General features: G+C 35.4%; 1 protein-coding gene across 3 annotated transcripts in view; it reads right to left on the bottom strand.

Annotated features, from left to right (window-relative positions):
• Positions 1–219: 219 nt before the first annotated feature.
• The window catches only part of TUSC3 (tumor suppressor candidate 3), a 213,981-nt gene continuing 200,706 nt past the window's right edge, over positions 220–13,494 (bottom strand). For 2 of the 3 annotated variants that reach the window (XM_046648817.1, XM_046648819.1), the window contains exons 10-11: positions 7,838–7,900; positions 220–1,393 (exon numbers count right to left, since the gene is read on the bottom strand). In XM_046648817.1, the coding sequence (XP_046504773.1) occupies positions 7,882–7,900 (19 nt within the window). In that variant the 3' untranslated portion in view covers positions 220–1,393; positions 7,838–7,881. The remainder of the gene's footprint in view (positions 1,394–7,837; positions 7,901–13,494) is intronic. The other variant, XM_046648818.1, reaches the window with a different exon arrangement.

Genomic DNA, 13,494 nt, shown 5'->3' with positions numbered 1-13,494 from the left:
TCCTGCTAGCACACATACTGCCTTGGGATTTAACTTAATATGCCTGATAGGGTTTTATATTTCCCGTTCTTTATTCTATTTCATAGATAAAGTAAGTAAATTTCGTGTATGTAGACCTGGTTCCTGTTTGAGGCTATATAGTTGGAACTCCCAACTAACAATGTTCTCCACGCTCTATTATTCAGATTTTAATGAAAATAGATAACAAAGCCTAAAAAAATGAAGAAAAACAAAAAGTTTATTGGACTAAATAACTGTGTTTCTAAATTCTTCTTTGAGTGGCACCACAGAAAATAAAGATTGAGGTTTGAGAGTTTGAAAGCCTAGTTACGTGCTCTATTTTTTATTCTTTTTGGCTTTCTCCTTCTAGTACTTCTACAAGTCAGACAAAATTTACATTTCCTGTCTAATTTACAGAGTTGTTGTGAAGAACAAACACCATAACATATGCACAAGTGCTTTATAAACTATAATAGGACATACAGACATAGTAATGGTTAGACTCCTATATTTGGTTTTCAAGAAAGCTTCACATTGAGTTGCTCACTCATATTAGGATAACTAACCTTTACCTAGAGTCATGGAACGAGGTTTTGATGGCAAGTGTCCTCCATACAACACAAGGGGAAATGGTGAAGGTGGGTTACTTTTGTGGTTTTAAATCTGGATTCCTGGATGAAATTTCTAAAGTTGAAGAGGAATTAATTCCAAGTTCTGGTGTGTTGCTTCCATTGCCTGATGCTTTAAGGCAGGCTGATGTAGTCATGTTTGCTTTAGATTTACATTCTGGGAAGAAATCCCATTTTCCAGGTTAGGCATCCAAGATGTAGTAGGTACTATTCATCCAGCTCCCTATCCTATACACCTTTGTCTAGTTATGATTAATAAAAACAAAACACTATTTGTAACCATACATGTCCTTTATAACTGAAACAGTAGTACGTATAATTTTTCAGCACATGACATGTTTTCATGCATATACCTTATCTTTGTACAACCCTAAGAATTCTTTAACATACATTTTATAGTTTTCCTTTACTAACAATGTGGTTTTCTTTACTAATGAGTGAACAGTTCTAAAACATGAATTCATAGTTACATTGTCATTTTTATGTCAATTCTATAGCATACACTGAATATAATATGCTTGAAAAACACTTCGATGTTTCCTTTGTTCTTTGCAGTGCTAACATTAAATTTAACCATCCGTTTCTATAAGTTAAATTGACAAGGAAAACTCATATTTAAAAAAATGATACAAGAATAAGCTTAGATTATCACAATCAACATGGAAATGAACTCAAGAATTCAAACTAGTATGTCAGGAACACTTTATCTTCATGGTAAACATTCACTTTATGCAAATCCCACTTGGCTTCATTTAATTAAAAAGCTGAAAAAGAAAGAAAATTATGTTCTGAAAATAAGGAAAACACAATATGCTTTTTATTTCATTCTAAATCAGTACATGTAAATATAACATAAAAAGCCATAATTATATTTACCTCATTCTAATTTTTATCAGGGCAACTTCTCTGAACTAGTTCCTGCAAAGGGGTCAGGCTTGTGGTGAGAATGGGTCGGGGGTGGGAGAAGATGCTTATAAGAACTTGAACTTGTGGTATTTAAGTTTGGGTAAAATATCCTATTTCTGTGAGCCACTCTCATTACTGGCTAGACCAACAGTTAAATCAGCATTTCAACTGGCAAAGTGGGGGAAATAAAGGGAATGAATTGAAACAAATACTTGAAGTGGGTCATTTCAATGTCCTAAAGAAAATATTTTTCTCATCATTCAATCTATAATTCATTTACTTACATAAAATAAACACTTGATATTTTTAAATGAAATATATAATTTCATTATATTGAACAGCCAAAAAGAATGCATACATGAACCATAAAGTGTCATCAGATTATGACAAAACATCACAAATAGATGATCGTACATACAGAAGTAAAAGGTAACTATTTTTCTTAACTTCCCTAAGCAAAGCTTTAATCTATGAACAGAAATTTAAGTTTGTAAAATGATAACTCAATTTAAATAATACTAAGCTGCTTTTGTCTGATATTTGTACCTTTCTCCTAACATGTGGCATATTTTTTTAAGTCTTGACAACCTAAGAACTTTGTAGGACGATCAGACACAAACCAATTTTTAACTAAATCTTAAAAAAAAAATGAAATCAGTGGTTACTGTAGTCGAAAAGCCATGTAATTGGAAAACTGTTCAAACTAGTGCATTGAATATTTGGAGGGTTAAATTATAATATCCTAGGCATATATTGCTTGGTCTTTCTGAACCTCGGTTTCCTCATTAGTGAGAAGAATGCTTGTTTTGGATGATCTCCAAAGTTCTTTCCAGTGCTAACATTTTATGATCCTAGGTGTTAAAAGTAAATATATAGTTTAAAATATGTATTAAAAATTATACAAAGTACTTATGCATAATACATAAAATATGTTATTTATTATATAAATTAAAATATAAAGTAATTATGCAATAAAAACACTCTGTTTCTGAGGAATATTAAATTAAAAGATAGAAATCAGGTGCTGCCGTCTATCTAGACACAGCAAGACACTGCTTCTGTTTTTCAAAATAACAAATGATGGCTGAAGCACTGCAAGGGTAACCAGCTCCATGAAGAAGGAAGCCGGCAGTAAGTCCGGCACAGCATTCAGCTATAGTTGCTGTTCAAGCTGCATGATCCTTAACAACACTGATGGCAAAGCAGATCGATGTGTCCCTTGTAGAAGAACCCTTTGGCTTTCCTGTCTTCAATGACAAGCTTGCCTTTAAGACAAAACTAACTGAAGGATGAGGGTTAACGAAAAGAGAAAACTCGATTACGAAATATTTTAAACTGTCATTAAACTCAGGAAAATTCTAAGAAAGAAACTGAGGATTTGTAGTTTTTCTTCTTTTTTTTTTAAAGGACTGCTCTGAACATTTCAAGCCATGAGGCACTAAAGGATCATCTTTTATCACTGCTAAAAATATTACCACCATAAAGGCAAAAATCAGAACATGACCCTTTATGATCATTTTATACTTCCTGACTTTTTGTAGCTAGAAAGGTTAAAAAGGTTCCATAAGTTTTAGATGTTGCTATATTCAGAGTAAAAGGATCTTTATATTTTTGTAATATTAAAATAGACTAAGAATCCTTAGTTACCACACTATTTGTGCCAGGGTTTTTTCCAAATTGAAATACTTCATTATCTTAAAAAAGCTGTTACAACAATCTTTTGTTTATATCTTATTATGAAATGACATATATTTCCTTTTGAACTAATCCATCTATTTATTGTCCTACAGTAAAGGATGAATCCAACAGAGTACTTCCTACTCTTTTATGTTTAAAATAATCTCTTCCATAAAATGTTATAAAAACTTCTTTACAAGTGTTTGTTTAAGACACCAGAAAGACTTGAAGCACACCAAGTGTCAATGTTTTGTTAGTTAAAATGTTTCTTAGAAAAGTATGGACTTTTATTCTCTAGGTAATCGTTCAACAGTTCATGATTTTTTATTTTCATTATATAAATATTAAATGTCCAAGGTGTGTTCCAGTGTGAATTTTTAATATTGATTTTATCACTCAAGAGATTACTCCCTCATTCCTAGCTATCAGAGTCTGACATATTTTTTTTCCTTTTCACATTTACCTGTCTAATAATTCTGATGTATAGTCTAAGAGTTCTCAAACATCTATGCTTCTAGCAGTGCTTGGATTTTTATCTTTCCTAATAATGCTTATCATAAAAATGTATAAAAAGCTTTTATATCATACTTAAAAACTGCCGAGAATAGTAAAAACTGAATAAATTCCTCTTATTTGGAATGTACTTTTCAGTGTTGTGGTCTGTTTCCTCAGAGAGAAGCTGCCCTGGGTGCCATCATCAACTTCTGTCTGGATTCCTCTCCACCCTCTGTCATGAGCTCGTTATAGTTCACGGTGGTCTGCATGTGCATAACGTTGACTACCGAGACTGGCTTATTTTGAAGTGAATACACACATGGTCAACTTTAACTCAGGTAGCGATATAAGATGGAGGCTCTTTGGCGAGCGCAGTAAATTGTACACAGGGAGATTAGATAGCAGGCCAGAACCAGCCAAATATGCCCCAGAAGCTACCCCTTCTCCTAGACTAAAGGGATGCAACTATTCCCTTCAGGTCTGTGTAACCTGATTATTGCTCACAGCATATCAGGGATGCAGAGGGGCTCTGTGCATACAAAGAAGGAAGGAGATGAAGATCTCTAAACACTTCTCTAAGTCTAGCTTTCTCCTAACTGCTCCTTCACTATCGTAAACACTCAGGACTTAGATAAAAATGCAGTCCTTGACTTGCTGAGGAACTTCTAAAAGTTCATTATTTTAAATTCAAAATAAGCTTTTCGAGAGAAACATTATTTAAAGTGGAAGGTATCTTCTCATTCAGGCCCAAAGACAGTCATTTTCAATCAGTATTCAACAAAGACTTACTGATTATCTATTGTGTAGAATAATATTGTGCATAGAAGGGTGTTGCAAGAAATGGAATGATTGAAAGTCATGGCCATTATGTTTCTTTCCTAGAGGAGAGAAAGACCTGGACACAATTAAGTATAACACAATGACATAGTTGATATGATGGCAAGTCAAAGTGGTACAGGAACTCAAAAACAAGCAAACAAAACAAAACTCTGGCTTTGAGAACAAGTGGAATGAAGGGATAGCAGCCTAGGCTCAAGGAGCTGACTGAAGAAAGGCACCAAAGTCAGAAAAAACATCAAGCGTTGTGTCTGGTATGGCTAACCCAGGAGTCAGCATACTTTCTGTAAAAGGCCAGAAAGCAAATATTTTAAACTTTGTGGGCCATAGGTCTCTGGTGAAACAACTCAACTAAGCCATTGGGAGTACAAAAGCAGCCATAGACAATACATAAACAAATAAATCTGGCTGTGCTCCAATAAAACTTTATTCATGGACACTAAAAATTTGAATTTTGTCTGATTTTCACATGTCACAAAATAATCCATTTTTCTTTTTCTTTCTCTCCTTTTTTGTTTTTTTTTTGCAATGATTTAAACCTGTTCAAACCATCCTTAGTTGTGTGGCACACACAAATGGGAAGCAGCCTGGTTTTGGCCCACCGGCAGCAGCTGCGGACCCCTGCACTAAGCCACAGGGTACACTGAAGGCTGTCCTATGAGCAGAAACAGAAGAGACAGACGGAACCAAACTGAAACGAATTTAAGGTGATTTATACGGTCGGATTATTACGCAGTTAGCAAAATCATATCGTAGAAGAAAAGTTAACGGCGCTGAAATATGATCATGACATATGAAAGGAAAAAAAGCATCTTACAAAATATGTATGGTATAATTCTTTCCTAGGTTCAAAGTATATACAAGCCAAACTGTTGACATTGATAATCTGGGTGTTGGGATTATGAAAAATTTTATTTATTTCATTTTGCTTATCTGTATCTTCCAGAAGGAACATGTATTAACTTTTCCTTCCTCTTTCTTGTTAGCCATTAACGAATTTTGATGAAGAAGTAACACAATCTGGGCATATCTTAAAAATAATTCTGCATTCATCTAGAATAAGTGATGGCTTATGGACGATAATGACTATATGTAGGAGATAAGTTAGGAGGCTGGTGATAGTCTGAAAAAGATACTGCGTACATCAATTAAGACAGCAGCAGTGGGAATAGAAAGCTATGGAGACCCAAATGACTCCAAGGTTTCTACCTTGTATGGGTGTGAGAATAACAATGTGTTAGGGAAAATGGGGAGAAGGGGACAAACGGGTGGAAACAGAGATGAGGTTGGTTTTGGACATGGTAAGGGTGAGGTCGTAATGTGGTATTGAGGTCTGGTTCTATATCTCAGGAGAAAGGTCAGGATTTGACATGTACATTTGGACTGCGAAGTAATCTAAAAGGAAAAAGGAAGGTGTAAGAGTGTCATGTTATAAAATCTAGGTTATAACATTTCAAAGAAAAGCTGGTCAACTAAAGTGCCAGAAAGGTATTGTGGGTTGCAGAATGAGAAGAAACCTCTGGATTTGGTTACTGGGTGGTCACTGAAGACCCATATTATATGGAACCAGTGTGTTTGTTCCTTTTCTCTTCCTGTGAAATATCTGAACAGGCACCAAATAGTGGTTTGCGTTTCGTTTTTTGTTTTTACTTATCTTGAATTAATTACTCTATCTGTTCTCAGTGTTTTGAAAAAAGTCAGAAAGTACACAGTGCTCTTTAATGAATGAATTCTGTCCAGTTGGGAGCTGGTTAACTTCTCTACTGAGATCCTCAGCTGGACAGAATTTTCTTGTGTATTGTTCTTACTTCCTCTTCTCAAACTGGGGAAGGAGTCAGGGAGACGTAATGGTTACATAATGACACTGTTTTACGGAAATCATCTATGTGGTTAAGGAGCAGCTGCTCAGATTTCGTTCTGATATCCAAAAAAAGTGCAAAACGGAGGAAAAGCCTTGCTTCTTTACTCAGAGCACGGATAAGCCACTAGTTGAATTTCCACTCCTGTTCCATTGGCCTTGTAGTTAGTGGAACTCAATGATTCATGGTTAAGAGTTTTTAACCTTTACTCTATATCCCTAAGTGTTCTAAGGGGATGCAAGGGAGAAGTACATTATGGCTGTTAACCAGACTCTTTAGCCAAAAGCCCTGCGGCTCTCTTCTTTGTAAAGGATTACTGAACCCAGAAAAGTCTTCAAGTCTGAAGTAAATGATCTAAAAAAAGGGCTAAAGAAATTCAGGATTTTACTAGGAGTAGAGAAAGAGATTTTGGGAGTGGAAACCCTTCTAATCTATAGTTACACAAGGTAACAGCTGTGAAGTCCAACTACTGCTAAGGCTACTTCTCTACAACACCCTACACAGAGAGGGACATTGAGTAAGAGTTTTGATGACATGATTAACAAGTAGGCACAGTCAGAAACATGGATCCTAGGTCTAGGAGGAAAAGGAACAATAAAGCCAGCATGTAGGGTAAGGTTGGGGATTAGGTAAAGAACAGAAAAGTCTTTTAGACTGCAGGGCCTTCCTACTCTTTCCCTGCTTCCAATGGGTTGCTAAATGGTGGAGTTTCTGCCAGAGGAAGAAAGTTGCATTTCCACTATGGAAATAACCCTCTAGATTGCCTCAGATGTACATGTCTGCTCAGACTGTGTTTGGAGGTTTGAGGAGTGGAATGTGCAGTGCAAAATCCAAAGGCCTGGATCCTGAATTTTCCACAAAAATTACTTTGGATTTAGGTGGAGGTTTCTAATATCTATTTCTGAAATTATCAAATGTTGATTTAAAAAAACATTTTTTAGTATACATTTAGAAGACTTGTATTTTGTTTTATTTTCTTGGATATTAAGGTTTATGCTGTTTGTCAGTGGGAAAAGGGATTTGACTACATTTTTTCCTAGGAAGAATTAAATATATTTCTGTCATTTGTTTTCGTTCTGCCTTCCTCTCTAAAGTAATAAAACAGAGAAGCAACCACATGGAATTGTATTTTGTTTGGAGTGGAAGGCACATGCATTTATATGAATATTATGGTTTACAAATATATACTGTTTATCAAATAGTTAATTCCATGGGTCCAAGTCTATTTATAAGAAATTTTTATCAAAGGACTTGTTCCTGTAGCTGCTAAGTACAATACCCTAAGACTGGAATATGAGATTCCCACAATGGAAAGTTACCTTACTTTTGTAAAACAATAGTTTGCTCTAACTTGTCTTACTTATGAGATAAATATCATGGTCATTATTTGAAACATGAGGAAAACTGAGGCTCAGAGAAGATTAAAAGACTTGCCTGAGGTTACAGTTTTAAAGTGCCATGGTCCAAATCACATCTTCTCACTCAAAGTCCAGATCACTTTCCAATACACCACAATGAAATACAACAATATGGAAAAAATAGTCCTTAAGATTCAATTTCCATTTGCACAATATTATTACAAGATCTAGCACTGTATTCTTTACCTAGATAAGATTGGGGATAGACAATGGTGCGTCCATAGCACTGTAGCTCTTCTCTAAATCATCTCTAAGTCTTTGGTTTTTTACATCATTCTTCAAAGCTGGAACTCAGCATGAGAAAGGCAATCCCAGAGAGGTTCTTATCAATGAATGTATTGTGGGTTGATCACCACACCATTTCTATATTATTTTTCTATTGGTACAGCTCAAGATTGGATTGTGTTTTTTCTGCCGAGGAACGATATACAGCTAAGCTGTAGAAATGAATGTGATAGTGCTATACACTGTACTTCCTGGGATTTTTTTTGCCTTGCTGTGCTTGTTCGCTATCACACTTTTCTCAAAATTCACATGAATATCTTTCATTTCTAGCTGTTATTCTGTACTTTCGCTTACTGAATGTCAATCCATTTTTCGTTGTTATTCATCATCTCTCAAAGTAACCAAGGACATCATGAATTATAAGTATCATTTTAAGACAATGGAAGATAGTTTTTATGTCCATTGTAAGCTTAATATATATTTTTATTCTTCTGTTTTTTGATGCTAGCCCACTCAGAATCAATTTGAGGTTGCAATAAGTATCTTTAGAGCTCAGGTCTCTGGAATAATTATCTTTCCACACACCACACATCCCTGTAGGTGTGTGGAACAACCCGACAACTCCATGGGGTGTCATTTGATGTGAATTCCATCTTCTGGAGTTGTGCAATGTGGCAAACCAGTACTCTTCTCTTCACTATGTTTCTATCTTAATGGTTCCTGTTGCATTTAGACAAGGAACAAACAAGAAACGTTCTTGAGTAAACAGTCAATTAACAAGTCTTTGAAGAGCACCTGCCATGTGCACAGCACCTTGGAGACATAAAAAAGGTATTTTCAAGGACCCTTCTCTAAAATACCTTAGAATGTGCTAGAATGGAAAGGACTTCAACACACAAAACAGTTATATATGAATACTTAATGAAAATGTAATGCAGTTAACATGCTACCGAATAATCAAGTGCTAAACGGCTAATACAGGTAAGAGGCAGGAGAAGGAAGGAATGTTTACTGAGAAGCCACTCCATGTCAGGCACTACAAATTGATTATATAATTTATCTCCACAATTATACCAACTTTACAGATGAAGAAACAGGCTTAACAAAGTTAAATATCTTGGCAAAAGATACAGAAATAATAGACAAATTTAACAATTGAGACTGCCGGCAACCTCATAAAAACGCTATTTTAGAGGTGAGGAGAAATGAGACTCAGAGAAGGTAAGTAACTAACTCCAAGACCCAAAGTTAGTGAAGAGAGCATCTAAGATTCAAACTCAGCTCTGTGTGTCTGCAAAGCTCTTAACTAATACACTCAACTATATGTGGACTTGAACTCAGGTTTCCTAATTCTAAATATTATTTTTCCGTTCTACCACACTAGCTCTCTAAGACAACTAAAGAGTCTTATAAAGAGGGAGTGATAGAATTAATACAGAATATTTCATGTTATTTTTCTACTAAAGTAGAGACTATATGTGTCATAACAATTTTCTGAAGAAAATTTTTGTGAGTCAAAAGTGTGTTAGTGGAAAATACTGGGGAAGTAATTATCCATAAGTGAAGATGATCACGTTATCTCTTCGTGCACTTTGCTCTTCTTGGAAAATGGGACAAGCCTTAAAGTTAATCTTTATTTAATATACAAAATGAATTCGGTGCTACTACTGGAATAAAATTATTCTCTGAACTACAGCTTAGATGGTAATTAGATTAAATTCTTAATAATCTTGATATTTCACTGGTACTTTCAAGGGACTCAGGAGCCCAATTAAGTTCATCAAAAGGTTCAGAGAAATCTATTCTTCACTCAACTGAATCATGCAAATATAAAACAACAGTTACCTAATCTTCAGTATAAAGAAAAGTCCTGCTTAGGAAAAAAGCAGATTAAATATCAATGAGTTTAAAATATTTATGTCAGAATTAATAATGATAATTAGTATCAAATATTCATTGAGTAATTAATACCATGTGCCATTTACCATGTACTAGGCAACGTGCTCAGTGACTTACATGCATTCTCTCATGTAATTCTTACAACAGTCCAATGAGGTATGTAAAACTTTTTCCATTTACAAATGAGAAAACCAAGATTTAGAAAAGTTAAGTAACTTGTCCAAGGTCACAAAGCTAGTAACAAGCAGATCAGGGATTTAAATGAGGAAAGTTTGCTTATTGAAACTTAAAAGACAACCTGGAAGAATTTAGTAATGGCAGGAAACATACTGACACTGTAGATGCTGTAAGATTTAAGGGACTAGGATAAACATTTAAAATGGACTTTTATCCCCTTCAGCAGGTACATAGATCAACCAAAAAAATAGCAGTGAGAAGATATGATGGGCACAAATGTTTATGGTTTTGTGAGGTGTAAGATTAAAATAAAAACAAATGAATAAAAACCAAAAAGATCACTCTAAATGGAAGAAATTAAAGGCTGCAGATTAAACAGAGTTCAAAATTGCGAGGAAATAATGAAACAATTAGTTTAAAGATAATTTCGTACATAGTTCTCTGGATCAGTGGTATTTCTTGGTACAAAAGTTATAATTTACAGAAATTGAAAAGGAAGACAGCAAGGGCTACGAAAAGCAGTGGCACTACACCCAAGAAAGTATGTACTTCAGCACTGCAGCTAAAACCCCTGGCAGAAGGTCATTTTCAAATTAGTAGATGGTGTTATGTTCAAATGTGCATTTCTCAAGAGTATTATCCAAAGCACAGGTATTATCTAAAGTAGGTAGAAGTGGGAGGTTTTTTCATTCTTTTTGAAGAAAAATGTGTATTTGTCCTTGCAGCTCATCTCAAAGTTAAGGATATGGTCTTGGCTGAGAAACTATTCTTCAATGTCTGTCTGTCACAAATAATTGGATTGATTTAGCTCTTGGTCCCCAGGGTTTATGATTCAATACAGAAGGGCCTAACTCTCTTTTAAGATGGACATCCACAAATGTCTTTTCCCAAGTACTCAAGCCGGGACATACCTTCGGGAATATGTTTGGCAGGTTTTCCTCTTCCTGCAATGATGGTGCCCTGTATCTCATTCTCTCATTCCCTACAAACTGCCTTTATCTGCTTTGAGCAAGGTTTGTTTTTTATCAAATACTATAATGCTGGTGCCCCAGATAAATGCTTCTGGGAATATGACGTGTTCCTTAAGAATGTGGTGGTATGTTCATAATTGACCCAGATGCTCCCATAGGATAATTCAGTGGGAAAAGTCTCTTTTCCTTCTTCATCAACATCTCACCTTTCAACTATTCCCAGAATTATTTCCCTCTTCCTTTCTTTCATTTATTCCCTCTCTTACTCTCGCTTTGCCATCACCTATGCTTTCTCTCCAGAGAACTAGTTGTACAGATGTATATTTTTTCCCCCGTGCTCCCACATTCTTAGAATTGAGCTCAGGATTCATCCAAATCTCTGGTCCATATTCTCTGCAGTCCTTCTAGTAACTTTGCTTTTGATGTTTATCATCTATTACCATGATCATTCACAAGAGAATTGATAAAATTTCTCAGAAAAAAAAATTGTTCTGAAGGAAAATGATGCAATGGAATAAAAACAAAACCCAAAGCAGTATCTCCCAGTACTAAGGTAACCTTAGCATATATCCATGTACTAGGCTAATAAAAATACTAGGCTAATAAAAGGGAGTAAAAATTTTCAAATGAGAAATTGGTATATTTTGCTCATAATGCTCGCCTTTACCCTATTTTGCCAGCTCGGAGGGATGATGTAAATGTAATGAAGGGGACATATATCCTATAAACCTGACAGAGCAAGAGAATATGAGTATGAATGATTAGAGAGCGATGATCTCTGAGTGCTATAAGGATTTATGGAAGTTTGACGAGCAATTCGCCACTATATCCATGGAAAAGGCAGAATGCAGAAAAGCAGCTAACAATGAAAGTTCTTAAGATGCTGAAGAAATATTAGAAAGCTCTAATGTGGTATGGGAAGAGACAATTAAATCAAAAGAGTTATTTAAATTGGACAATGGAATAGGGGGATAACTAAATTATGAAACAGCACAGCAAACAACAGAGAGCTCTGAAGAGCCGTGCAACACCAGAGTCCTGCCTTCCATTGCTCTGCAGTGCCACCTCACACTCTTCTAGCACGTCTGGTTTCCCAAGCTTCTGTGCCAGGCTCTGTTCTAATTCTGTTTCTTGGCAGCTCCTTTCTATGGTTTGTCACCTAACTACGTCAAATTTCATATTCACAAACTACTCTTGGGCATGATTTCCATCTCTGACTTCTTACAAGAGATTTCATCTACATTTCCAGCCCCATGGGGCCAGCTGACGGTCAGCCCACTCTTTGGTTAGCCTGGTGGGGCCTTGACAAGGGAGGGGGACTGGCTACACAGTAAGAATGTTCAACACCACATTCCTAAAGAAATAACCAAGCACGTGCTCTGGTTCAGAAATTCTTACTATGTATGTCTATCTAGGTTGAGGCCTAGGATATGTATTTTGAAAAGCATCCTGGGTGATTTATATGTCCATTCCTGGCAAGGAATGAGAGTACTGAAGAGTTATTATACTAAATGCCAACTACTCCTTGGGGAAAAAAGTACAAACTTGAAGACTCTTTGTATGGTAACAAAAATAGTGCTGTCAAATGTAACGTTATTCTATAGAACTAGTAAAAACATAATCTTTCTCTACTCTCCCTAGTCATTATATTGCTATGTCAGAGAACAGTCTAGATAGGGAGTGATATTCTGTTATGATTCGAGGCTCTGATATACAAGAAAAGCAGAATTTGCTCTTTACCTTCCCCCATTTTCTGTCAACTAAATAGAGGTTAAGAATCTTACAACCTCCCTTATTATACTTTACGTTGTATAAAAACAAAGATGTCTTCTTTGACATATTGTAAGTGCTACAGATTGAAATCAATTACTTTTTTGTTTTTGGCATCCTGGATAAAAAACTTAAGAGAAAAAGAAATATACGGATTCCATTATATAACACATGCAAATCAAACTAAGACTCAAATTATACAGAATCATGATCCTCAATCCTGGGGTAGGGGAAAAAGAAAAACATAACTTCATCTTTCTTGGGTATACTTAACTTTGGATTTGATTAGTCTGATTGTTTCACATTTTCAAAACCAAAATTAGCTGGCTATCTAACATCAAGAATAAAATGAAAAAAGTGGAGACTTTACTTGCCTTTCTTATTACTCTTATTGCCCTGAGAACTAATTTTTTAAAAATTCAGTTTTTAAAAAATTCATTTACACTGCAGGCAGGATTTAAGGCAGATGATCCCACAGCTCGGATCTGTTACTCATATTTCTTCCATTCCTTTAGTATATTTATTTTTAATGGGTGTGGGAAGAAGAGAATTGCAAATGTGTCTCTGCCCACATGAGAAAACAGAGAGGTGGGGCTGAAGAGTCCTATTCTTCCATTACAACCCCATAATC

This window comes from Equus quagga, chromosome 22 (genome assembly GCF_021613505.1).
Source record: "Equus quagga isolate Etosha38 chromosome 22, UCLA_HA_Equagga_1.0, whole genome shotgun sequence".
Lineage (NCBI taxonomy): Eukaryota > Metazoa > Chordata > Mammalia > Perissodactyla > Equidae > Equus > Equus quagga.
Note: the sequence above shows the minus strand (reverse complement) of the source record. Positions and strands in the feature narration are given on the sequence as shown.